This window comes from Pseudopipra pipra, chromosome 3, assembly GCF_036250125.1.
Source record: "Pseudopipra pipra isolate bDixPip1 chromosome 3, bDixPip1.hap1, whole genome shotgun sequence".
Classification (NCBI taxonomy): Eukaryota; Metazoa; Chordata; class Aves; order Passeriformes; family Pipridae; genus Pseudopipra; species Pseudopipra pipra.
In genome coordinates, this window is record NC_087551.1 from 109,848,008 (window position 1) to 109,874,433 (window position 26,426).

The window sequence follows — 26,426 nt, forward strand, 5'->3', positions numbered from 1 at the left end:
TCAGTGTTGCATTCAGATGCTTTCATGTTGATTGTGGATGAAATACTTACATAGATAAGATGGTCATAGAATCATAGACTTATTTAATTTAGAAAAAATCTTCAAGATCATGAAGTCCAACCACTGACCTGACACTGTCAAGTCCATCGCTGATTCTTCACAGCTACATGAGGTTCTTCTCTTGTTACATACTCTGAAGTTTCAGAAAGCTTTTATTTCTGATTCCTGTCACTGTTTTACATACTCAGCTGGTCATGGGTTTATTTGTATAGTTATTGCTGAGGGATGTGTGTTCTTTGCACAGACTCTCCCATGAATGAATTAGGCCTTAATTGTGTCTTCATCTACAGCGATGGATAACAAAGTGTTTTCACATTCAATAAATATTTTAAAGCTTTGAAAGTTTCTCTGCAGTGGGAGAAAAACTAGGATCTTTCAGAGTTTCTTGCAAAAAAGTTGCAGAGTGAGAAGGAAGATTATGTACTGGAACAGGGTCTAGGGTTAAGATTCTCACCTGGACTGTGAAGGTTTGGACTAGGGTTTTCACATTCCAATTGATGATCTGAACACCAGGTAATAAGCTACTTTGAGGGGGCTATTTTTTGGCTTCAAGCAGGAATTTCCAAGTTGAGTATGAGGAATAATTTTGTTCTCAGATATTTCTTTTAAATCAGCATGTTCCTGTTTTGGTGTAATACATGTTTTCTCCATGTAGTTTCTTCTAAAAAAATCTAACCTAAAGTAGAAATTAACCCTTCTTCAAACATGGTTTAAGCTAGATGACCTCCTGAGGAGTCTTCCAGCCTAAATTCTTCTATGATTCAACTTTGGTGGAAGAATTACTTTCCATCACCAATAAGGAAAAACAATTCTTGAACCTAGAATTACACTACAGTAAAAAAATGTCACATTAAGTGTTAACTGCCAGGATTTAAAGAGTTGAATATCAAAATATAAAGTAATTATTATCTGGTGCTGTCAGTTACTGAATAGTTTGGTGCATATAGACTCTGTATAAGTTCTCATATATATATATATACACATGTATGTATATATATATGTATGTATATATATATGTATGTGTATATATATATATGTATGTGTGTGTGTCTGTGTGTATGTTTGTGATACTAGACACCGAAAATCAATGCCAGGGAGAGACAAAAATCACGTCTATGCTAGGAAATGATACAGGGCCAGGGGCAGCCTCAGGCACTGGCTGATGGTTATGTGTTTGGTTGCTTGTGTGCTCTTATGGCACAATTTTGACCTGGTACAACTAGAGGCATTCAAGATGAAATGACTGATCATGCCTGGGAGGTTATCAGGGGTCACAGGCCCTTCCCAATAAGCAATCTGGATGCTGTTGTGGCTACATTTATAATGGTAAATAACATAAGCAAGGTCACTCTATAGAGGCTGGGGAGGCTGAGGGTGTATTTCTGGCTGTGCCCTAAGTTGGCTGCAGTGTCCACAGACATGCCACTTCAGTTTTTTTAGTCTTTTTATGCCACTGCTTTTTTCTTAGTCTCTTTCTTTCACAGTTGTGGATGTCTAGCTGTAAAGGTTCAGCTCTTCAAAATAGTATTTGTTTTCATTGATGTGTTGGCAGACACACATGGGCAGGGCCTATTCTAGGTTGGGACCTCTAGAGGTTCCCATAATCCAAATAATAGAAGAGAAGGGAATGACATGCAGTTTCTTACGAAATGATTGTCCAGTCTTCTTGAGAGCTGTAAACTGAGTGACTGTTCTGTGTGTACCAACCTTACAAGAGCAAGAATGTATTTTGCATTCTTGAGCTGATCATTTTGAGAAGAATTTGGGGAGCAGCTTTTGTATATCTGTGTTTGCAACAGGTAGGAGCAGCTTCCATAATTAACCAATTTAGCATAGCTCCCATTGGATCTACCAAGGGAGAGCTGCTGTGAAAAAAAGGCTTTTAAGAATGATGGTTTGAATTTTAGCTTCTGTGATGTAGAATAAATGCTTGGCACATAGAGGGCTGATATGGATGAAGTAGGTTCCTAAAGATAGGCTTTCACCTTCCCTTGCCATAGCACCGTGTGGAAATCACTCAATTGCCATGCATCCTCACTTATTTTTCTGCAAAATGAAATTTTGGCTATTTAACAGAACTGACACGTGCTAGGCTAAATGTGCTGATACTGTCAAGGGAAAATGTATGATGGGAAAGATCCGTGCTCCTCTAGCAAATGCAGTGCTAAGGCTGGGGTTGTGCTGGCAGCTGATGTGCACCCCTGGGCGTGCGCCCAGAATTGCTGCTGAGCTCACACCACGGGGAGGTGAGAGGGCTCCCACCCTCCCTGATGGGTGCCCACCTCTGGATCAGCTGAGTAATTAAGTGTTTGTTTCCTTCCAGATGAATACAAGAGTAAAGTAGCCTGTGAAGATGACAAGCTGAGGCTAAGCTGTAAGAAGAGCATGGTGATAGCCATTTACTCTGCTATCTTTGGGAGGACACAAGGAGGCAGCCTGGAATGCCCATACCAAAACCTAGGGATGCCCATGATTGGTAAGCAGGGGGATGGATTGACAGAGCATGCTAAACTGGGCAGGGTGATTTCATTTACTGTCATCATGGTAGTGCTGGCACAAAACCTGATCAGAAAATTAAGACTGGGACATTAAACCTGCCATGGTAGTGCTCCTGATATGTGGTACCTTGGTGATACCTGGTGAGCTTCATCATGAGCACCAAACTGAGGTTCAGCTTGATGTCCCAGCCAAGTTATCAAGTCACAGGCTTTTAACGGATACATCAGATTATATGCTGGAAGGTGTTTGGGTTTCTTGTTCAATTTTCTGTCCTCTTGGTGGTTCATACACCAAACCTCTGCCTATAACATGAAGGAGCATATTGTCATGTGCCATCTGCGACACTGAAGCCTTGATATTGCATTTAATTTTTTACTGAAGTTAAAGCAAGGGAGCAAATTAAAATAGCAAGTTGTTAAGTTTCATCATGTTATGGTTGGCTTACGATATCTTCAAGTAGCTTCTTTACTCTTAGGTTATCATAGTCTCTTACAGTCAGGAGTGAAAGATAAATAATTGAAAAGCATTCACTAGAACTGTCTGTTCTTGAGCCAATGTGAAATGACTGAATATTTTAGGCTGTGGAAGAGAGAGCAACAGTCTGCAGTACAAAATCCTGTGTTCAGCATTCCTCATGATCCTTCTCTGCAGAGCTGAGAGGGAATTAAGTGATTTCCCAAAGGAATTGCCTCCAGAGGGGGAAAGACTTTAGTGGGAGTTGTACAGGGAAGCTTGATCTGCTGCTCTTGCCTGTGCTGGGATCTGTTCAGCTGTATGAGATCTTCGGCTTCAAGCTGCTGATCCAGTGCCCTTAAGGAGTTAAACGCTATTCAAATGGAAGCATGTGAAGTGACTGCTTGGAAAAATAATACACAGGTGATGGGTGTCAGTAGGAACTCACAGGTGGAATCAGGCCAGTCAAGTTATTTGTGCAGCGTGGGGAGTGCCTTAAATTTGTGTAGCTGTGAAACCCTGAGCACCTGCAGTACAACTGAGCAGTGCAGAGTCTCCTACCCAGTCCCATGGGTGAGGTGAGTGACAGCAGAGTCAACATCCTTTAACGAGTTATCTCCCATCTCTTGAGGTGACCAATGTCCCTGGATGTGTTTCTGTTGTCCCCCAGATACCAGGGTGCAGAAGCTGAAGCAGATACGTGAGGCAGCTTAGCTTAGACCACTTTCGACCGGCGTTTGGGAGGGGCTGTGCGCTGGTTTCTGTGGTGGTTGAACTGCTGAGTGAGGACTTGCTGAGTCATTAAACTGGATGGGTTTCTGAAGTAGACCCGAGCACCCCAGTCCTCTGTCCTTGCTGAGAGAGCAGGAACAGGCACGTACCAGTGACAAGGTACCAGCACAGGGACCTGCTCTTCAGTGTCAGTGTGAAGCAAAACCTTACGTGAAGCTGCAAAGTTTTACTCTTCTTTGCCCAGATGCTAAGTCACAAAACTTGTACTGTCTGGCATACGAGTATGTGACACCAGAAAGCGGGATGGGAGGCAGTGGAGCTGGGAGAACAAGCAGTGGGGTCTGACAACAGGGCTGCACGTGCCATAGCATCTCCAGCACCTGCATGCTCTGCTGCTTTCAAAGTGGCCTTGTGAGCTCTACAAATCGGGATGTTTGCCCAAGGAAATGAGGTGTCGGATCCCAGAGTGCAGCACCCAGTCTGCTGTTGGGATGAGGCAGAGCCTTCCTCCAGTGTGAGCTCTCTCTCTAGTTATGAGAGCTGGCTCAGTACAAGGCACTGTAACAACAAGCCAGGGATGGGAATGCTGAGGGAGCTTTACGATAAAATCCAACATGAGGTTTTAAGCTGTGAACTGATGCTAAAAATCACTGAGATGTTGGACACGAGCAGATATTCACATGTTTGGAATTGGTGAGGTCTCAAGTATCTGTGTTAAATCAGCCTGGAGCTGCTGGGGTGCCGAGGAGGTAGGTAGGTAGGTATGACAGCGGCTGGCTGAATGCCCTCCAGGGCTGGGGAGGAGAGATGAGGAACTCACCATGGAGCAGTGACTTCCCTGGGTCCTCCCAGACATTTGGGCACTGTGTGTGTAGGGTGAAAGACAGACTGTAGCTGTTGACACTGATGTTTCCCTGCATGCTGGAATCCTGAGTGAAGTGTGTGTGTGTGTGTGTGAGCTTAACTAAAAAAAACTGTGAGTGAGCAGGTGGTCTTTTGGCTCCCCATGGTTCAGCTCTCAAATTCCATACTTTTGGGAGTGGTTGTTCAGGTCTCTCCAGCACCAGCTCACAGATCCCCTCAGCATGATGCTGTCAATGTTACAGGCAGTCTCTGCTTATCATGACCTTCCCTTCATCCACCTGTGTGAGCTGACCCAATGGGACAGAGCTCCAGTGATGCAGGAACACAGGAAGGTGAGTTGTGGCTGTAATTAACACACCTTTGAGCCACAGGAGAAACTGGTGTAGGATCCATCTTCAGCCAAAATCAGCAAAAAGCATATTCACATCATACTTCCCCACAGCACACTGCAAGAAATCACAGTCCTGCCTGCAGTTACAGCAGAGAACTGAGTGGGTTGTGCTCCCAGCTGCCACTAGTAATTGTGGGAGCAGCACTCAGGGTCCTCCAACCTGTTCCAGAAGCTGTGATTCTGCCACAGGCCTGCCTTGCCCAGCAGGCAACTCTGTTCCTTTGGAGCAGGTGGAAACATCACAATTTATAAATCAAAGCTTTTGCTAGCTAGAGAACATTTCCCTGCACGTTCCCACGTTTCCACTGTGGGGAGGGCTGCTCCATGACAGCCTTTGATCCCAGACATTCACAGCAAGCTGATCTTACAAATATGACCATATGACTCAGACTTTGTGGCAGCATCTAGTTCCTGTAAGGCAGAACTGAGATATGTTCTGTCTATGGAAGATTTATTCTGTTTGAATTTCATGGGACTGATGATTTGTGTCAAGTCTGAGCCTTGGCAAAAGGCCTTTTGCTGGCAATTAGGTCCTGGACAAGTTTGCAGTGATTATTTATATCCAGGCAAAATGAGCTACTTGATGAGTGAAGGACTCATACTTGCCCCAAAGGTGGTGAAGGTTATCTTTTCTTCCTCTCCAAATGAAAAACAGTTCAGAAAATTTGATTCCTTTTTTTTTTTTTCCTGTGGAAGAAATGCACATTTGGATTGAATTTAGAAATCTACACCTTGTACAGGTGAGGCTTTTAAAGAACTGAGGTCTAAGATGGGGAGGAGAGATGGTCTAATAGAGCATTGCATATATAAGGTAAAAAAATAATTCAATTTGTGTCATTTCTGCTTTGAAAAACAAGACTTTGTACTCCTGTAGAAATGTTAAGGAAATAAACTCTACCAACAGTGAGTTTCCCAGATTCTCCAGAGGCATGAGAGACATCAGGTGCTCAGATGGGTCCTGAGGTATTGTGATGTTGCAGCCCTTTTAATCCAGCTATTGTTGTGCTGCTTTTGGGTGATGTAAGGTCCCCAAGTCAGACTTCACATGCCATGCCATGCCAGATGCATGCTTTCTCTTTGTCTAATGTCTGTATGAACGCACTTGTCATAGGTGCAGAGAAAGCTATTGCTAAGAACTCCATCCTGTCCCTGTCACATTAAAGAGAAAATCTACAAGATCCCCTTTTAGCTGGAAACATGCTAAAACTTGTGTCTCTGACCGTAATGGGAAACACCCGCAAACAGCTGGACCCCTCCTTGAATGCCTTGGGAACTTTGAAAAGCTCCTAAAGGAATTTGACCTTATTTGTAACTCTCTTAATAAAGCCTCCACTTTTCTGCCAGCATGTGCAGAGAGCATACACAGAGCATAGGGAAGTCTCTGGGGAAAGAGCTATTTACAAGCGATGAACCATTCATTTCCCTCAGCCTAGTGAGCCCTTTGCCCCTTTTTCATGCTGTTTACAGCTGCCTCTGCCTGCATCTCTAAGTTACTTGTTTCTATCAAGAGAAGCCAATTTAAAAAATGGCCTCTTCCTATGTGTATCTGAGTGAAAGGTAATGATCTAATTTGGAGGCTGAGAAGGAAGAACTTGTATGGAAAATGATTACCCTTTTTATCACTTAGTGTAGCAATATCTCTGATCATATTCAGGACACCAGACATTTTCGCATTATTTAGTTTTACAGTAGCTACCCCTCTGAACCACAGAGAGTGAGATGGACGTGTTCAGCTGACCTCTAACACAGGATCCAGGACTGCTTCTCAAGGACCCCTATCTCTCTCCATCACATATACAAAAAGCCCAAAGCAATTTAATTGCTCATCCTGGGTAGAAGGAATCCGGGCTTGGCTTTGGAGTCAGTGCAAGATCGTGGGAACTCTGGCTCCACAGCCCAGCTCTGGGTCGTGGTGTGTGGGTTAAGCTGAGTAGTCTGCTAAGAAGTGAAATGTCCTTGTCACTTAACATACAAGTTCTCTCCTGTGCCTCTATAAAGGGGAGAAACGGATGTGTTTACAAAGCCCCGAGGAAAGTCAGATGGTCAGTGGTGCTCTCTAATTCATGGAATCTGATAATGCAAGAGCAGCAAATGAGCCAGTCCTTTAGGTACTCATTCCCTGGCATTTTTCATTCTAATGCTTCTAGTGACAGAAGGTGATCCAACACAGTTTGTTTTGATTTCCTCCTCTTAATGCAGATGTATATGGGACTCGAAGCAGAGCCCTCATATAAATATTTATTACACCATATAAATAATGGACCCTTCTGGTTTGTTTATCTGTGATCAGACCTAGCATGTGAATAAGTATGAAATACATGCAGTAAAAAATCCATTTTATTCCATGGTACTTGTTCCTGCCAGCACAAGAGCTGGTTTTAAGAGACTGCTGCCCCTCCAGATGTGCATTTCTATCTCTTTTCTGCTTCACCACCCGTGACTGTTTTCCACCCTGTTTCCATCAGTACAAGTTTGTGGCTGTGCTCTAATCTAGGTCTTAATCAAATATTTAAAAATAAAAGGCCCCCAAACTGTGGAGCTGGACTGATGAGGAGTAGTAATCTCTGGCACTGAAGGGGGAAGTAGAGGGGGACTGGGATGGCAGGAAAGGATGGGATATCCACTGAAATCTGTGGGGATCAGATAATGCCATGTAGCATGGTCGACCTTTAGCAGATGCAAGTGCTTGCAGCTGGAATGCTCTCATGCTTCATCCTGATTTCACCATATGTCCTTTAAACCAACTGTAAAGCCAGGTCTGTGGGATAAGCAGCAGGTGTAGGAGCGTCAGACCATGTTGTTCCTCTCTAAGGTGCACACCAGGCTTCCAAAGCACCCCTGCTTGTAGATGTGACTCTATATATGCTTCATTTGCATTGAGTGCAGAAACTACATTATTATGTGTATAGCTCATGATTAAGAACATGTTTTTAGAGACCGATCTGCTTCTATGTAGTAAAACTCACAAGTATCCAAATTTGAAGGCTAAATAAATATCAGTTGCTGTTTAAATTAAATGCAATTCTCATTTAGAATGCTGAGTTAAAGGGGGACAAAGCCTGCTTTCAGAAAGTTGTTTTTCAATTTTAGATACTTTATGTGTTTCAATTTTTGCCTCAAAACACCAGGAGGTAATTAAAATCACTTTACAGCTGTTTCTAGAAAACTCAAACTATTGTTGGATTCCATAGAGTCATAAAAGTGATTTATATGAAGTTGTTTTTATATGCACACAATAGCTATTTAAAAAAAAGAAAGAAAGAAAAGAGAAAATCCTTTCAAATGTGAATCTGGGCAAGATCTTTCCCTAAGTTCAAGTTGGTTTTAAAACGCTCTTTACAGTGAAGTGACCCCATGCAGTGATTGTAAATAAAAATTCTGAAAGCAGTGATTTAAACAGCACTAGCAGTTTCTGTGATGCTATTGGTGTGATATTTGAAGAAGTAAAGCAGGCATGTGTATCAGTAGTATCAACTTCTTTAGTAGCTGATTTTATAAAAGATGCCTATTGTCCAACTATTAATAAAAACAAACCCAACAACATAAGGGCAGAACTTGAAAGATTTAAATCTACAGCATCTTAATTTATTTCCATGAATTTACTCTGAACGAAAACCAATGTAACTTGTTCAGGACTGATAAAGTTTGTCTTAAAATAATTCAGATGTCGCTCAGGAATACTGTAAAATTACTGTGATGGTTAATGCTGCACCTGAGAAACAAAGGTAACGTGAAACCTGTGAGCTTGCAGGCACGCCATGCTTTATTTTAGGAACCAAGGGCAAGAAGTGACTTGCAGGCTGTATTAGCTGGGTAATCTCTTTAAAAAATGGGCCAACCCCACAGCTTCTGAAGTTCGGACCTTGCTTCAGCCTAAATCTAGGCACTTGTTGACTGTCTCCATACTCAGGAAAAGACTTTTGTTGGGCTGTAATGAATAGAAAGGACAAATGAACTCAAGGACTCCACAGAGCAGTAGATGAATTGAATGCACCATCCCTATCCTGTACTGAGGGAGGTTGATGCTGTTGGCTTCTTTGCTTCTTATCTTGAATGCCTTACAGCCCATAATCAGCTCTGCTGCAAATGAAAAATTTTTGCTGTCATTGCCAGACCAAAACTTCTTTGTTCTCTGAGACTTCTTGGAAAGCATTAGAAGCTGTCCTCAGATTCTCACTTTAGCCCCCAAACCCCAGAAATGTTATTAATTTGCTCAACTTTACACACTCTGAGTCAGTCTCTGCCTCATATATTTTATATGAGTTCTGATTCCAGATACAAAGGTGATAAGATGATTTAAATTCACATTAATAAACCAAATGTTTCTAATTGTAACTATAGGATTTGTAATTAAACCTGTAATCGATCCATCAGTTGCAGTCTCTAAATATGATTGATTTCTTTTAAGATCATTTTGTCTTTTCCGGCCTGCTGCTGAAGTTTCCAAAGTGTTATGAAGTGTATGGTGACTAATTTTTCCTCTCTCTTTCTTTAAAATGTACTTTTTAATGTAAAGCTGGCCTTCTCTGCACATCCTTCTAATGTTTGGATATAGATTTCCTTTTTAGCCAGTTGTTTTCAGTGACATTGTGCTGCATCAATGTGAAGTTCTCTGCTGCTATTTGTAATAACGATGATGACAATTTATCATTATTACAAATAGCAGCAAGGAACTTCACTTTTTGATTGCTTTGGGTTTCTGCTTCTGAGCATTCCGCTTTAAACATCTGCTTCTGCACCTCTTTTTAAGGGCAGTCATTTGTTTCCATTGGTTGATTTTCACATTGTTTGGTCTTATGGATACATAAGTATTTACAGTTTGGTTTTCTGCCTCTTCCACACTTCCTGTGGATCTAGATCCAAGACACTTCTTGTGTTCTCTGCAGAGGCTTGTGTGCCTCCATGGCAAGGAAGAGAAATTCAGTGTATTTCAGTTCAGAAACCATGTGACAACACCACACTGATAAAGAAATTACCTTCCTAGGCTGCTTACTGAGAGAGAAAGTGGACAGAGTCCATCCTTATTAACAGTCTTCTGCACTGGCTTTTAAAGAGAACATCAAACTTGACGGGCATGGGCTGAGCTGAAAATGCCTGAAATTTGATATACTGCACAGAGTACAGACTGACTCATCAATGCTCTGTGGAGACATCCTTCATAGGCTGCTGGATGGCTAATTTTGGCTGAAGCAGAGGCTTAGACACCTCCAGCAGTTGTCGCTATATGAGGGAGCTGAACTTTGTATCCAACACAACTAATGGAGCATCTTTAAAATACATGAGAAACTGTCCAAAAGTAGGAGAGTTTCCCTCCCTCCTGTTTATGATAGAGATTCTCTTGCAGATTGGGGCAGTTTTGAGTCACTCCTAGGTAAAACATGGAAGGAATTAGGCAGCTGCCTCACCTGCAAGGTTGGAGTTACTTCCGCTTACATCTTTTTTTGCCATTCCATTGAAGTTTGCTTTCTCTTTTGGCAGACGAGTGGATACCACAGCACTGATTCAGGCATCTGCCAGCTTTCTTTGCAGGAACTAAATTTCTCTCCTCTTAGATCACTGACTCCCACATCTTCCGTTTTTCATTCTATCCTCTCTGCTTCACTGCTCCCAGCAAGTAACTTTTCCTCTTTAATTCTTTAGCAAGAAATCAGGCTGCGTGTTTTGGAGAAAAATCCTGTCCTCTGCTTGGGAGGAGTGTCCTCCAAGAGCTGTCAATTGTTTGTAAATGACTTACCTCAAGGGAATAGGTATCTTAGGTTGTTCCTTTCACCTGCTCCTCAAAAGACAGCATGGAAAGCTAGGGGTCTGCTGATTAAATTCGAGATGTAGGTCTGCTCCTGATGACTTTACACTAAGCCAAAGCTTGGCACAGAGTTCGTCTCTTAATCAGGTACCACCAGTCCTGTTCCAGTGCCTAATCACTTACCTCACATGCACTGCTGGAAATAGTATTTCAGGCAGTGATTCTCTTTCTGAAGCCTTTAACTACAGCCAATCATTTGGTCCTTTTGTTACTTCAAGGTCTTATACTTTGTTGGTTGGAAAAGTAGGCTGAGTGCTCCATTTCTTTTTCCCAAATTCACTGACTCAGAGAGTGCATCCTCTGGCCAGTGGGTGGAGTTTTCTTCTCAGGTTCTATTTTGCTTATTTTTAAGTGCACACATGTTAATATTGGGTTGTGCTCCGTGCTCTGCTGCCTTTCCAGATCCATGGAGAGCCTGTGGAAAACCACTACCTGACAGCTTTACAGCATATTCACATGTCCAGGTGTGCTTGGTCCTGCTTGCTCTGGACAGCCTGTCTCATCTGTGCAGGAATCTGCCTTTGCAGGCTCAACATGGCTGTGCCAGGTGAGTCTGATCACAAGGTTAAAAGATGCACAGATGCTCTCAAACATCTGTAATATGCCCAACTTCACTGTGGGATTAGTCACCCTTCTCAAAACTAGGTGTCTAAATCTATTTGTGCATCCATCTGTGATAGCTGATGCCTTGGAAGAGGCTCCAATCTCTACCAGAGCAACTCAGATTTACCAAAATGCAAAATTTAAACTGTTTGGAAGCATTCTTTCAAGCCCAGATAGGTTTTGCAACCACAAGCAGCAATGTGTGGCTTGGATTTCAGATTTAGATGTATCACCCATACCAGAGAAAAACAAGTAACACTGAGTAACCAAAGTTAAGGATGTGATTAATAGGCATTGGCTCCAGTTTCTTTTTTTTTACCAGGAAGAGGTAATAAAGAAATAGTCATGCTGGGAAGCAGCCTTAAACTGACTAAAATCCATTCATTGTGGTGAGCTTGATGATATGGACATTACATCACTGAGACCGACTCCAGTTTTAAAGCCAACTCTGCAAGCTGCAGCTGGTAAGACCCTCCATCATGGCTCTGCTGCCCTGATTTGGGTTTCTACCCTGAGAGAGGTTGGCCTAATAAAGAAAATAGACTAAGGCGTCATATCCTACTAGATGCAGCTGGTAAGATGAATTACCCACTGAGGGCTTGGACTAAGGGTTGTGAAATGAAACTCTCCAGCAATCTGCATTTGTGGAGTGATCCAGGAGCAAGGCTGGAGGGTCGTGCAACTTCTAGAAAGTGGGGCCAGAAATAAAGAGAATAAAGTAAGCTGATCTCACTCCCCCCAAATCCCCAACTTTAGTTTTAAAATACCATATTCCAAAAGCACAGCTGATGCCTTTAAACACTTTCACATGTGGAAGTTTCGCCATAGCCAGGATTCGTGTTTGCTCTCTGGCAGTGTACTGAAGCAAGCCAAGACTAATGAAAGCTGAGGGTAACTCTGGTCCAACCTCTCTAAGTGGGCTCTCTATCTATGAGGTCTTAAAGCAGTTTTTATTGCTCTACTGTGAGATTTGAGCTTTTTGAGCTTTTAAAGGTTCTTGGTAGGGGCCTGGCTCTGCTTAGCAGTACTTACCTCAGACTTAGTGATAGAGTGTTGGCATTTGTGAGTGTCCTTCCCACACCTCTGACACATGGGATCACTTTTATCTCACTGGTGCCAGGGTGGTGTCTCATACAACATTTGTAATTTGCATTTAGCAAGCAAACAAGCAGCAGAAGAAAGGAAATCATGGAACAGGGAATCGTTAAGGTTGGAAAAGACCTCTGAGATCTTAGAGTCCAACTGTAATGTTTCCCTGAATGAGCATGACATCTGGTACAAGAAGAGTGCCATGTCTACTTTCCCACTTCTGAAGACCTGAAGAAAAAAAATGAATTTGGCCAGCTGAAGGGGACCACAGCCCAGTTCTGCTGCTCCACATTGCTGGGCTTGGTTTCCTTGCACCTTTTTGACAGGCTAACTGCATGATTTATGGATAAGAGAACCTCTGTTTTATTCCCTCTCTGAGCTCTGAGAATGGGCACCTGGAGGTGAAGACTTCTGACCTGGAATCACCTCCAGAAGAGGTATTAATATACTTGGAACTCTCACTTGAACAAGTTCTCTATGGACTTATTTACATTTGGAAGTTAAATTACCTACATGCACTTCATAGCAGCCAACAGGAGTGATGTTCAGTGTTTCTATACTCCTGAGACATGGGGGTAGAAGAAAATACCATGTCACTTCTAGAGCTCCAAATGACATGGTGGTGACTGTGAAGTATGAGGGTGCTGTAGTCTCACCTATCACTCAGACACCTCTCAGATGTATTATTGACATCTTCAATTCTAGTCAGTGAGGGAATAAAGATGCTTGAATATGACATTTTGGCATCCAGCTAAATGAGCTCCTTATCACAAACCCTTTGAAGTGTGTAAGGAAGATGGTCACATGGAGGTTTTGATTGCTGCTCTTACATTTTTTAGTTCAATGTGGAGGACAAAGATATTGACAAACCAAGAAAAATCAGAAAGAGAGACAAAGCTGATTTCCATATTGGTGTAGTCTTCCCTCAAAACACTGGTGGTTGCTTGCCCTGGCATTTATGGGAATGCACAAGGCATTTTTGCTTAGAAACTGTGTGGAGGGAAAACCAGGAAAATTTCCCCTTTGTAACCAAAAGAAAATCTTTGAAGTAAATACTTGGTCAAAATTTGTTCCTAGAGCTGATTTTTTTTTTTCAGGGCTAGAAAAATATGACTTCTTCCAAGAGAATGGCTCAAGTCTTACCATGGGGAAAATGAGAAGAGTATTTGGATTTACCATATGGGTAAATGGTAAATGCCTGCTGTTGTCAGTAGAGTTTATCTGGATCTTCTAACATGGGTGCCTCAGATGACTTTCTGCCACTCCTGTATCCACCAGATTTTGGTGCTCGTTAGGATCTGGAGGTCAGTGAAAAGAGTAAGACTTGCCTAAATTGTGGCTGTTTGCTGCAAGAGCCAAGAAAATGGGGTACTAAAAGAAACCTCCACCATGCTATATTGAAGCCAAGCTGGCAGCCACCTAAAAGCAGTCAGAGACCAATATTGCTTAAAATCTTCAGTAACGACCTGGATAATGGGGCAGAGTTTGTAGGTGGTACCAATTGAGCAGGACCGTTGTTACAGTATAACTGGAATACCAAAGTGTCAAATTCAAGGTTCTCCAAGTAAAGTGATACCTCTCCAGGTGAAGGGCAAGTCCAGTGAAGGGCCACCACGCTGTTGAGGGGGCTGGAGCACATAGTATATGGGGGAATGCTGAGGGACCTGGCATTTTTCAGTCCCCGGAAGAGAAAGCTCAGGATTGGACCTTATGGCTGTTTTCTACTACTGCATGGGCTGCTCTGCAGAAGACTCTTCTTGGAAACACACAGAAAAAAACCAGCAAACTAACGCCAAAAGCAATGAACACGAGTTGCAGTAATAGAAAGCTGAGTAGATACAAGGATAAAATTCTTCATTCTTCACCTGGAGATGGGTTTGGGGAATATTTCTCTGTGGAAAACTTGCCTGGACAAATTCTGAGCAAACTGATGTAACATCAAAGCTGGCTGTGCTTTGGGCAGGAGGTTGGATGGGGTAGGCTCCATATATTACTTTCAGCTAAGTTATGGGATGGTTTATGTGCTGCTGTCACAACAGGTGCCTTTTTCCTTGTGTATGTTTCCTGGATATATTACAAGGTTTGTAAAAGGTCCATGTAAAAGAGGCTTTTACAATCTTGGTGCTCTGTTTTCTATGCTAGAGGCTTTCATCCCCATGTGTAATTGAAGCATAGACAGTCTCTTCTGCTTTACTGCTCATTTTGGCTGCTGCAGGTTGAGCTAGAGCAGCCTGGCAATTGGAGAGCTGAGGACTTCACTACTGATATTTGTGAATATGGAGGCCTGGTCTGTGCCCAAAGAAGTTGAGTATGAAGGGTTACATATAGACAGGTAAACTAGCAGTACCAGGGCCTGGGCACAGGTACTGGAAATAGATCTTCTGTACTGAGAAACAGTAGCATGATCCATGGCATAGTTTGTTGGCTTAGTCCAGCTAACACACTCCTAGTCTGTCCCAAAGATCATAGAATCCAAGGATGGTTTGGGTTGGAAGGACCTTAAAGATCATCTTGTTCCAACACCCCTGCTCATGGCACGTTTTACATTAAGCCCAAGTCGCTCAAAGCCCTGTCTATCCTGGCTTTGAATGCTTCCAGAGGTGTTTTGAGATTGGTTGTAGGACAGAGACTGAGTACCATCACTGTTTTGGAGGGTAAGAGTTTTTAATATCATGACTATGGGCTGTTCCACCACAGTTGGCCTCAGGGCCAGGGATGGTCCAGCGTAAGTTTTCATTTACCAGTGAACATGTACCAAAACAGTGTAGACTGGACCTGGGCAGTGATAAAATACCAGTAAGGATTGCAGTGTTAGGACCTGCTCTGGATGATGGAGCTACCTAGAAGAGGCTGAGTATCTAGGGCTATGTGGAAGAGGCTCTTACAACTTAAGCTACATTATTTGTGGGGCTGGTGAAGGGACTAGAGTAGGGTCCCACGGTTGCCTGTAGGTAGTAAGGCATGTTGTTTTCAGTGGATATAATGGGCAGGGCTGTCTTCTCTTGGGCCAAAAAAAATGCAGCTGCTGCCTGATAAAGTGGCATCAGGACTGTGCTCACCTGCCATGTACACATCAGCTGCTCTGGACTGGATATAGTGAAAAGAGCCTGCTACTGCCTGGCCCTGTGGCTGGGTGACCTTGTGTCCATGCTTTCCATCCAAAATACTGTGGGAGCCTTCTGTAAATTGATATTTGGGACTAGCCCTGTTAGATCTCAGGCTGTATTACCTGTTCGGGGTAGTGCTTGTTGGCAAAATCATTCTAAGGAATGGGCAGCAGCAAAACAAGCAGGATAAGAGTGTGTCCAGATTTAAGCTCTGTTTGATTTCCTAATGCAGATGCTTCTGCTAAAGTCAGCATGAATGGAGACCACGGCCTTCTCAGAACTGCATGGGAGGAAGGAAGTCATCAATACCAGGACATGACTACTGATAGCTAGAAAAGCTGCCAATGTTACTGTGAGGATATATGACAAATAAAACTCCTAGAAGTGTTTTCAGTGAGCTGAATCTACAGCTTTGACATCTGAAGAGTCAATCCAGTTCGTTAAGGTGGAGAGCAGAGTCTGTAGTTACTGCACATTCCTGCATGAGGAACATCCCAAAGGCTGATCATCTCTGGGGATGACATATGCAAAAGCCTTGTTGTGCCCCTCACAGGACAAATAATGGGTAATGTTCCTGTGCCAGGGGGCAAGGCCCCTGAGCAGACAGCTGTGGGATGTTCTCTGTTTTGTATGGGAACAATAACAAGTAAAAAGAATAGGCACCCTCCACGAAATCCTCTGCAGTGCTTAGATTTGATGAATTTCTCTAACTGGACATTTGCAAAAAGACAATGAATCAGGATTGCCGCATGCCAGATGTTTCCACTGGAACCTCTGACACTCATTGGATCAGAAATCCCCAAAGGAGGTTTGGGTGGTTCAGTATGAAAATGTTCACATGGAGCCTTGTTCTTTTGTCATTTGCATCATGCTGCCTTTGATTTGAGAAAAAAAACATGTTACCCTCTAGGCTTGGTTTTCTATGGCTTTCCCATGTCTCTCATGGCTTTTGTTGTTGTGCTTGTTCTAGCACTCAATACCTTTTGGGGTTCATTTTCCCTTTCCTTCCCTCCTAATTACTGACCTAAAGGGGTTTGTATGCCTTTCTCTGCAGCTGTCCTGTTGCTTTTAGCAACAATTTGATGTTGAAGAAATGTCTCCTTGTCAGCTTCCCCCTAAGCTTGATCCTGGCTGGATGGTGAAAGCAAACTATCAGTCTTGCACCTAAAAGCTCAAGACCTTATCTCTACAAATTGTTTTCACCCTAGCTGAGAAGACAGGCAAAAACATCTGACAGAAAATAGGACTTGTGAAAATACTTACTTTTGGGGCTTTCCATATTCTAAATTCCTGATATAAGAAATGTTTCTACTTGCATGGAATAAATGCGCTTAAAACAAATTTCTACTTGGTAGATGACAATATTATAATTATTCCACCTCACAGTAACTCATTAGATTTAGAAATGCAACATCTTCTAAGGGCAGACAGGGACACTGATCACATCTGTCTGTAGCTGGGGCCAGAGAGGGGCACTTGACACAGCTCTTATGGGTGTTACAAAGGCTAAAAAAGCCTATCCAAACTCTCCTCATCTCTTCCCCTCAAAATGAAACAAGCTATATTGGATTTGCCTGCTCACATTTTGGTAGCAGGGGCCTACAGGGGTGGCTTCTGTGAGAAGATGCCAGAGGCTTCCCCCATGTCTGACAGAGCCAATGCCAGGCGGCTCCAAGAGGAACCACCATGGGCCAAGGCTGAGCCCAGCAGAGATGGTGGAAGTGCCTCTGGGATAATGTATTTAAGAAGGGGAAAGAAGTTACTGTGCAACAGCAGTTGCATCCAGGAAAGAGAGAAGTGAAAATGTGTGAAAGCAACGGCCCTGCAGACACCCAGGTCAGTAAAGAAGTAGGGGCAGCAGCTGCTCTTCCTTCCCAGTCACAGGAGTTGAGATTCCCATAGTGCAGACCATGGTGAGGCAGCTGTGCCCCTGCAGCCCATGGGGGTCCATGGGGGAGTAGAGATCCACCTGCAGTCCATGGAGAAACCCACATCAGAGCAGAGGGATACCCAAAAGACATTGTGACCCTGTGGGAAGGCTGTGCTGGAGCAGGTTTCCTGGCTGGACCTGTGACTCTACGGGGGCCCAAGCTAGAGCAATCTGTTCCCACACTGGAGCAGGGGAAGAGTGTGAGGAGTCCTCCCCACAAAGAGAAAGGATTGGCTGAGACAACATGTGATGGACTGAATGCAGGCCCCATTCCCTGTCCCCCTGTGCCACAGGAGGGAAGGAGGCAGAGAAAATCAGGAGTGAAGGGTTTTGCTTGCATGGTGGGTGGACCCTGGCTGGACACCAGGTGCCCCCCAGCCAGAGTCCACCCACTACGCAAGCAAAACCTGGATAAACCCAACACATCCAAATCAAATCAGACTTTTACCCTTCCCCAACAAGGCCCCAGTGTCCAACTCCCCTACACTTGTGAGATGGGAATTTGTTAATAACTTTTCATGTTACTGTGATCCATGGCATTATTGGACAGCTAAATTAATCTGCATGAATTCCATATGAATATTATAATTGTATTGGCTTATTAACATATATTCTGTTGCTATGACAGTCTCTTAGTGCATGGGGAAGCTTGTAGTGTTTTTGGATAAATACACTGAAGTAAGACTCCAAAGGTCTGAGACCTTTCCCCATGTTCTGCATTGATTTGCTCTTGTTAGTCTTCTTACTTTTCTGTGAAGCTGTTTCTCTCCATCTATTAAAATGAAGATACTGATACCTGTCTTAGAGTCCTTTCAGATCTTTGTAGAATGATAAGTAATTATTTTTATTATAGATAGCCTTTTCCCTGTGAAAACAAGCCATCTTTTATTTGCAGCCTTCTTTCTGCAGATGCATGGGGGTTTCTGATTCTTCAGTGATCTTTTTGGTAATTTCCTTTCATCAATTTACAATTTATTAGAGGTGTGTTAGAGTCAGATACAACTTCCCATGTAAGCACAAACACTTTTAAATGTGGAAATCCCACATGTATGTGCTCTCAGTCTGCATCTGGTAAATTATTTCTAGGCAATTTCTGTTGTGAATGGACAAATATTCACAAAGAGGTATTGTTTTTCCCTTTTAGAGTGTCAGTCAGCTACTGCTCTCCAGCTCATGATCAAGCGCTGTCATGGGAAAAGAAGCTGCAGCATATATGCCAGCACCTATGAATTTGGAGATCCTTGTTACCCAGGCATCCAAAAGCATCTTAATGTCATCTACACCTGTGGTACGTCACAAAATTCTCTTACTTTAAACTCTCACAGGGGTGTATGTTTGATGAACAGTGGTATGTAGAGAACAACAAGACATTATCATACACAAAAAGTTGTTGAGCTTCCAGTTGGCTCACGGTGATTCTTGTTTAGTCAACAGGGGAAAGTTCTGTGGATCACCGGAGTGGTTTAATTCTGTCACTTTTTGTACTCATTGGCTTGACAGAAAAAGCAAAAAAGGTGGAAGTGATATCTTATGAACACATTCAGCTGTTTCTTCAAGGCAGGAAAATCTGGTGGTGGAATCAATCCACTCAGTGGAAGTTTACACCCTGAATGTTGGCACCCTGCAGCGAAGTTGTGGTTATCAGTAGGATCCTTATTACTTTGTTCTGTATTTCATTTTGTACCCTAGGATCAGATGAATACCAATCCATACTCATCCACTGTGCTAGTAGAAAGTCACTCCCAAAATCTTCAAGTGAAAATTGTAACATTTTTTCGAACAAAATACTGTTATTAAAAAAAAATAATAAAAAATAAACAGTTGGAGCTCTAAGTTGGGAGTTTAAGTCATTGTATTGAGCAGACACTGTGCTCCTACCTGACTAGTCATCTTATTTTGTAACACAAGAAAAATTCTGTTCCTGTCTGAGCCCCGTGGTATAAAAACAACATCAGGTCTGTTTTCTTACTGTGTGATGATATTTTGGTCATTTGTATCTGACATATTTAAAAATATTTTCTTCAGGGTTTTGCTTTCATAGTCGTTGCTAGGATCAGCTCGGTTTATCTCTCTGTTCCTTTCTGCATCCACTTGGAAGAGGAAATTCTGGTGCCACTTTGAATGTGGTGAGAGATGGCGGAGCCTGTGGTAGAGGAGGAATTTTGTGTCCTCAGACAACAGCTTTGTGTGTCACTCCCTGTGTGTAACTGCAGGAGGCTGAGTCTGATGCCATTTGAGATGGAGTCACCACAGCATTTTGTGCAATTGCTATAGCATGGTACATATTCAGAACCTTGCAGAGCAGAGACTTAAATGCAGAAGCAATGAGGCTCTGAGTTCGTCTGGCTGTTGTTTTGTTTGGCAGGAGAGGCAGGAAGATTGGGTTTTCTTTGAAATGATGTAGCAAGAAGTAGCAAGGCTATCCATGCAAAGCCCTGTGAGTTTTCTAGTCAGGAAGGTGAGGTTTTTATATCACTTTCCTCATAAAGAGACTGGAGAGAAGCTTATCCTCACAGGGATTTGACAGAAATGAAGGCAGTGCAGCAAAACAGGAGCTCCATCCCTCAAAAATCCAGGGAAAACAAATAGAGCCCCATGATGTATTTCCAAGAGGATTTCTTCTTCAAAGGCCTCAACAGCCTTATTCTGGCTTTGCGATCCTGGTCTCAAAGTCCACTACAAAAGACATTAATGATCTCTTAATCTGACCTTAGCTTTCCTAGTCCTAGCCTAACTGCATCAGGAAATGAGTCACGCTTGAGAGCACAAAATGGCATGTTTTGCTTTTCCGTGGGTGAAATCTGCCTCGTCCTTTGAAGGTGGCCATGACTCCTTTTCAAAATCATGATCTCAGACATGTCTCTGAGCTGGATTTTGTGATCAACAGACACATATTTCTCGCCTCAAACAGCAAAATCCTTCAAAATGTGAAAACCAAATAAACAAGAAATCAAATTCCAGTCCTGTCTGCTTGTGTCAGACAGAACTAAGTCCTGGCATTCTTTTAGAAGAAATGATAAAACCAAGCAGTTTGATATTCTTATGGTTTAGGGCATGGTAGTGTAGTGAACCTCCTGTTTGATATCTCTTTGTTTCAGGTTTCCATAAAGCTTCAGACATTATTGCTTCTAGTATGGTGCTCTCCTACTTTCACAAAACCTGTGGGAGTGAAAGGGGACAGGCTTTGATGAACAAATGTGATTGCACTTCCCTGTGGCCTTTATCTAGATACAGATACCTGTTCCCCCCCCTTGCAGTTGGAAACATGTGACCCCTGGAATGAAGGATGTGGCTTTGGTGAGCAGTGAAAAATGCAGAATGACCCTGGCATAGCTTGAGAAATGTGATGGGTGTAAAAATGGATTTTTTGAGCATCACTTCAACCCTTCTTCTTGCTGCTTCAAGTAGGTGACCTCATCACTCCCTGAGATCAGGCACTGCAATCGGTCTGGTCCTGTCTGTCACTCCCTGTCTGTCAGACTGTGGCAGAAATGTCCTGCCATTTTTCAGCAGCTTGGACCATGTCACTGGTCTTACCTGTGACAAAAATTGCAATGTGATCTTGATCAGTGCTGACCCACTGTGCTGCTTCAGAAGAGGTGGTGAGAGCAAGCACAGGGGGGGACATGGCAGTGTGGGTGAGACAACCTTGATACAGAGATTTCCCTTGTGAGAAACTACAGTAAGTATGGGGACAGGGCAGCTGGACTCTGCTCTTGCTGCTGAAGCATGGGGAGGGCTGTAAAGAGACTAATATGTCTTCTTCTGATAGCAACTCATAAAAAAAATCTGCTGAGGGAGTAACTTATGAGGTGACAAAAAGTAATATTAACTGAAAACTGGTGTTGTTAGCAGAAATCACAGCTCTTTTGCTGAGATGGACCCTGTGACAGGATTAATGCTGGTGTTGGCTGTGTGGACAGCCTAGGGATGAGCTGGTGAGGTGACTTATCTCCCAGTCCTGGCAGGAGAACATCTGCAAGGGTCTCTCAGGTCAGCAAGTCCAGACTGTTCTCCTCTAACTTGACAGCACAAGCTGAGCCCCGTTCCAGATCTCCAAGTGGTAAATGGATGAGGCAAAAGCTTTTCTTTCTTTAAGCCATATCTTTATTTCTTGGAGGTTTATTCCTCTAGCCTCCACGTTTTATTGGACATGAGAATGCCTGACATACATACACAGTTTTGTTGATGAATCTCATCTTAAATAAAGGTGTCAACTAACTTGTTACCCAGCTGTATAATTTTTAAAATATTTGCTGTAATTACTCCAGCCAGTGGGAATGTCTCAAGCCAGCAGTTCTCCATATCACATTATATCCTTTGCATCTTGGGCTCAACGCCTGTTGGCATCACTTGGCTGAGAGGGAAATGCCCCCAGTTACCGTATGTAACTGGTATGATCGAAACAAACAAGTAACAAACAAGTAAATGGCAGTGATCTCCCATGTGCAGTAGGGTCCCATTAGCCCAGCCAAGGAAAGAGATGAAAAATCTTCCAACATGAAAACATTCCAAACTTTAACCTTGGCAGGAGCTGAAGTACAAAATTTTGGCCCAAAGGCAGATTTAGCTAATGGGATGGTGTGGAAGGTGGGAATTTCCAGTATGTGGGTTCCATTACTGCACTAATAAATACATTAATTATTTTTTCAAAGGGAAAAGGCAAGTTAATTCTGAGAAGCTCATAAGGCATTGTGAGGTTGATCTCTGAGTGTAGCAACTCTAACTAGAGGCAAATATAAAAATTTAAGCTCTTCTTTTCCTTTAAAATGTCATGAAAATCTTAGAGGGTAAAAGGAAATAAAAAATTAATGCAAGTGAGAAAAATAGTGCAACAAAGACTAAACAGATTTTCTTGCCTGCTTGCTTGCTTTTCTTGCTTTTCTTTCTTTCTCTTCCACCAACCATCTTCCTGTCTCTCTGTCTTTCTTTGGTATAAAACATTGTATTTGTAATATCTGAGAGTAACTTGCTAGTGGCTTTGCACTTACTGATAAAAGTTACTGTGCTCTTGACTTTTTCCTTTTTCTTAATTGTCCACTTATTAACTTCAAAGGATCCCTTTAATTCTCTATACCTCTTTCCTCTCTAGTTTGCTAGACTTGTTTTTTTGGCATATGCTGAAGTCCTAACTCAGCACTGCACTAAAACCTGTAGAATTTTTTCACACATATAGTGCCACTTGGACTCAAGGAAGCATTGAAGTGCTTTATTTTAAGACCTATGGATAATTACCATGAAAGTTAAATATTTTCTCAAATCTTTCCTTGAGTGGGGATGAGGGACTTGTCTGTGTGTAAAGTGAAACCTTATTTTTAGCACTTGAAAGTCAGGGTGTCTACTGTCCCCACTGCCAGACCCGCCTCCTTGTGCAGTCCCTGAAGGCTGCTGATGTAAACCCTCTGGTAAGGACCTGCTGTTCTTTAAATACAGGCATTGGTCAGAAATGGTTCCATGAGAGTAAAAGAAAAGGATGGGGACTGTGAATTTCTTTGTATCTAGACATGTTTCAGTGGGTTGGATATGGGTCCTGATAACTGATGACTTTTTAGTGCCATTGTTAGATATATTCTGGACAAAATGGAGGAAAAATGGCCGTGGATGTGTTTTTGATGTGAATATCTGTGAATATCTGTGATACGTTCAGATGCGTGCGTGCCTCCTGCGTGATTCATGCTCGCCAGAAAGGGCTCATTGGGCTGAGAGCTAATGAACTGCCATGGTAACTCATAAATAGCCTGGAAAATCCTGCAGTTCTGCTACATTAATAATCCTGCCATCCTGCTTTATGAGGCAATAAGCTGAGTCCCAGGGGCCAAGCGCTTCACACCCCAGTGAGAGAACTGTGCAGGTAGAGAACAAAGGTTGAGCGTAGGAACAGCAGCTACTGTTGTTTTGGGGTGTCTGGTGCTGCTGGGAGACCAAAGAAGGTCAAGGAGAGGTGGTAGAGGTGCTCTGGGGCTGTGGGGGTGTGCTGACTTTTGCTTTCTCTGGTACTTGGGAAAGCAGTCTGTCTTTCTCCAAAATGTTTTGTTTAAATAAATTTTCTCTCAAGCTGGACTAGAGGCAGGGTCTGTGTTAGACAAGAGAGCTCTGACGTGGTTGCCCTCATGATGGTGATGAGGAGGGAGGCTAAAAAGCTGCACAAATTCTCTACTGTCATCTCAAAGGACTGTGCTCTGGTCCATTAGCTCCTGTGCAGTAAATCTATCAATGCCTCGGGCCGGATGAATGTAATGGTTCCTTCTGCTCTTAAAATGTATGAATTCATGAATGTAAAAAATGCATTTTTATCACTGCAAAACCTCTTTCTGTTGCTATAAAAAGCAATTCCAAGATCTGAAAAGGAGTAGGAAAGGAGCAATTCCAAACTTCTAAGAAAAAACAAAAGCCTTTTACATCTCTTTGAAATAGAGCAATGCAGACAGGGCCTTGCCAGAGAAAGAGAGACACAGAATGTGTAATGCAAACTTTCTTTCTTCAAAAATTGAAATAAAATTTACAAACAAGTAAACATTTTAAGCAGTCTAGGGATGTTACACTGAATGTATAATGTTTGATAATGTTTCTTTAACTGGACTTCTTGTATCATGCTGTGAAGCAGAACTCACAAATGTAGATTTGAAATTCAGAGCCACATAGGTTTGACCTACCAAATAAACAACAGAATAATGACATGATATAATCCCATTATGTGGCTACTTTTATTGTCAAGACATTACGTTCAGAGATGGTTTAGGACATCTGTTCAAATCCTTTGTCTTATTTTCCTAAGATAAGAGAAGTTTGTCCAGTAATTTTTGTATCAAGCCTGTGCTTCTCCTTAGCTATAGAGTATTTTTTAAAAAGCTATCCAGTCCTCATGTAATGACTACAAATAATGAAAAATTCATGAAGTGGGATTCATCTGATCATGTGTAGACACATAAGCCATAGAGATTTATAGTGTAGACATTCCCATCTGAGAAAAATACTTTTTACAGGTAATGGAGAGAAGCAGCTGCTTTTGAGGCACAAATCATCTCATCCTAAAGAAAGTGCCTGAAAGAGATGAACTGCATATTTGAAGTGACAGTTCTCCTGTAATGACTATAAAGGGAGCTTCTGGTGCTTAGCTGACACACTGTTGTCTACATGTGGATAACATTATCTACAATATCTATATCTATACCATCCCACCCCTAAAAGTGTTCAAGACCAAGTTGGATGGGGCTTTAAGCAACCCGGTCTAGATGATCTTTAAAGTCCCTTCTTACCCAACCCATTCTATGATTCCATGATCCTATGAACTGGTTAGATGGCTTCTTTTGGTCAAAATTTTCTTTGTCACATGATGATAATACCAGTGTTTTCTCCTTACATTTATCGGCTTCCACTCCCACTGTTTGACAGATCTCCAATTGTTATAGATTTATCTAAATAAGAGAGGAACATGATGCTTATTTTAGCTCTTGAGAAATTTCCTGTAGCCAGGAGTGTTAGTGTCAAAAAAGTTCTCAAATAGCAGCTCAGTCTCTTGCACCTCAGCTCAAGGTTATATCAGTCTCTACACTTGGGTGTGGAGAGGGATTTTCCTGTTAAATTGGTTTTGCGTGGGATTGAGGTCCACTTTCTACATTTCACCTTTATAAATTCTCTAAATGTTTCCAGGAGCTAGGATGGCATCAGTAGATTTGCTGACTTCTTCAGCTGATTTTCAGGTTGTTCTTCTTTTGGACTTCAGGCCAGATTTGTTGTCAGGGACTGCGCTGGTGATATGGGAGAGTGAGTAGAGTAGATACATTGGGGATGTAACATCTGTTCTAGTTTCTGCAATAGAATGGACCTGTTGAACATCCTTCCAGACTTCTGCATGTTTCCATCCAGGTAAAGGAAAAGTAAGGAGTTTGTTTCTCCTTTCAGAAACTTAGACCTCACTTTCAGAATTCATCACACTTCACAGAACCTGTTAAATAAGCAGTGGCAATGTAACTAATGACTGCACTGTGATGGGTGACCACATAGCTCAAGGCTGATGAAGCTTTATCATCTTCGGTGGTGTTGTATTAACATGCACAGGTCTGTTGGAGATCATGGATTACCTGAGGGCAAAGGCAAGATTTGCTGACCAGTGCTGATCTCTTTTGCTGACCAGTGCTGAAGTGAGTGGGGCACACACTTTACTGTGGGGTTGGAGGTACCTGCTAATAACAGGTACCATCCTACACCAAGAAGGAATATGCTACAGGGATAAAGAGCTTTTTACATTTAACATTAGTGATTGCACAAGAATGTGAAATGTGACATGGTGCAAACAGCCTCATTAATTTTAAGATGAAGCTTGGTAAATTATGTAATTGAAGGCTGTCATTGTGCTGCTCCTGTTTGTCTTTGCTTGCTGCACAACTCGCTGTGGCTTGATCTGAATCACACATCCAGGAGAGTCCGAACACGTTTGGCCTGGCTGGCCCAGACACAGCAACTCTTCATTACCAGGGCAGAACGAGCCTGTGTCTGACACAGATTAAGGTAGATAAATATTCTGAGGAAGGAGAACTTCTGCATCTCAGGTGGAGGAGGAGCAAGTAATGCTGTCACCTCAAGGGAAAGGCTTAAAAGCTCTTTGATTCTTGTAGAGAAGAAATGGAGACCTGGAGATAGAAATCATTGCCTTGGGGATGGGGAGGAAGGAAGATGGGGATGGAGGAAGCAGAGAGGGAGTTCAAAGGACACCTTTTATGATGATCCTAAGCAGAGTTAGCTATAAGGCAAGTGCAGCCTTACAATTAGGCAAGCTTTGCTAGTCTGTTGCTGTGGTCTTCCACCTCTGGGAGGCACACAGAGCTCCTGCTATGGAAAAAGAGTCCCATCAAGAGTTAGCTAAAGTACTGTGCAACTTCTGACCCCAACTGTTCA

General features: G+C 42.6%; 1 protein-coding gene across 1 annotated transcript in view; it reads left to right on the forward strand.

Moving 5' to 3' along the window:
* EVA1A (eva-1 homolog A, regulator of programmed cell death) overlaps positions 1 to 26,426 on the forward strand; it is a 212,955-nt gene that overhangs the window by 89,002 nt on the left and 97,527 nt on the right. The window contains exons 4-5 of the mRNA XM_064650679.1: positions 2,384 to 2,536; positions 18,676 to 18,819. Of these exons, the coding sequence (XP_064506749.1) occupies positions 2,384 to 2,536; positions 18,676 to 18,819 (297 nt within the window). The remainder of the gene's footprint in view (positions 1 to 2,383; positions 2,537 to 18,675; positions 18,820 to 26,426) is intronic.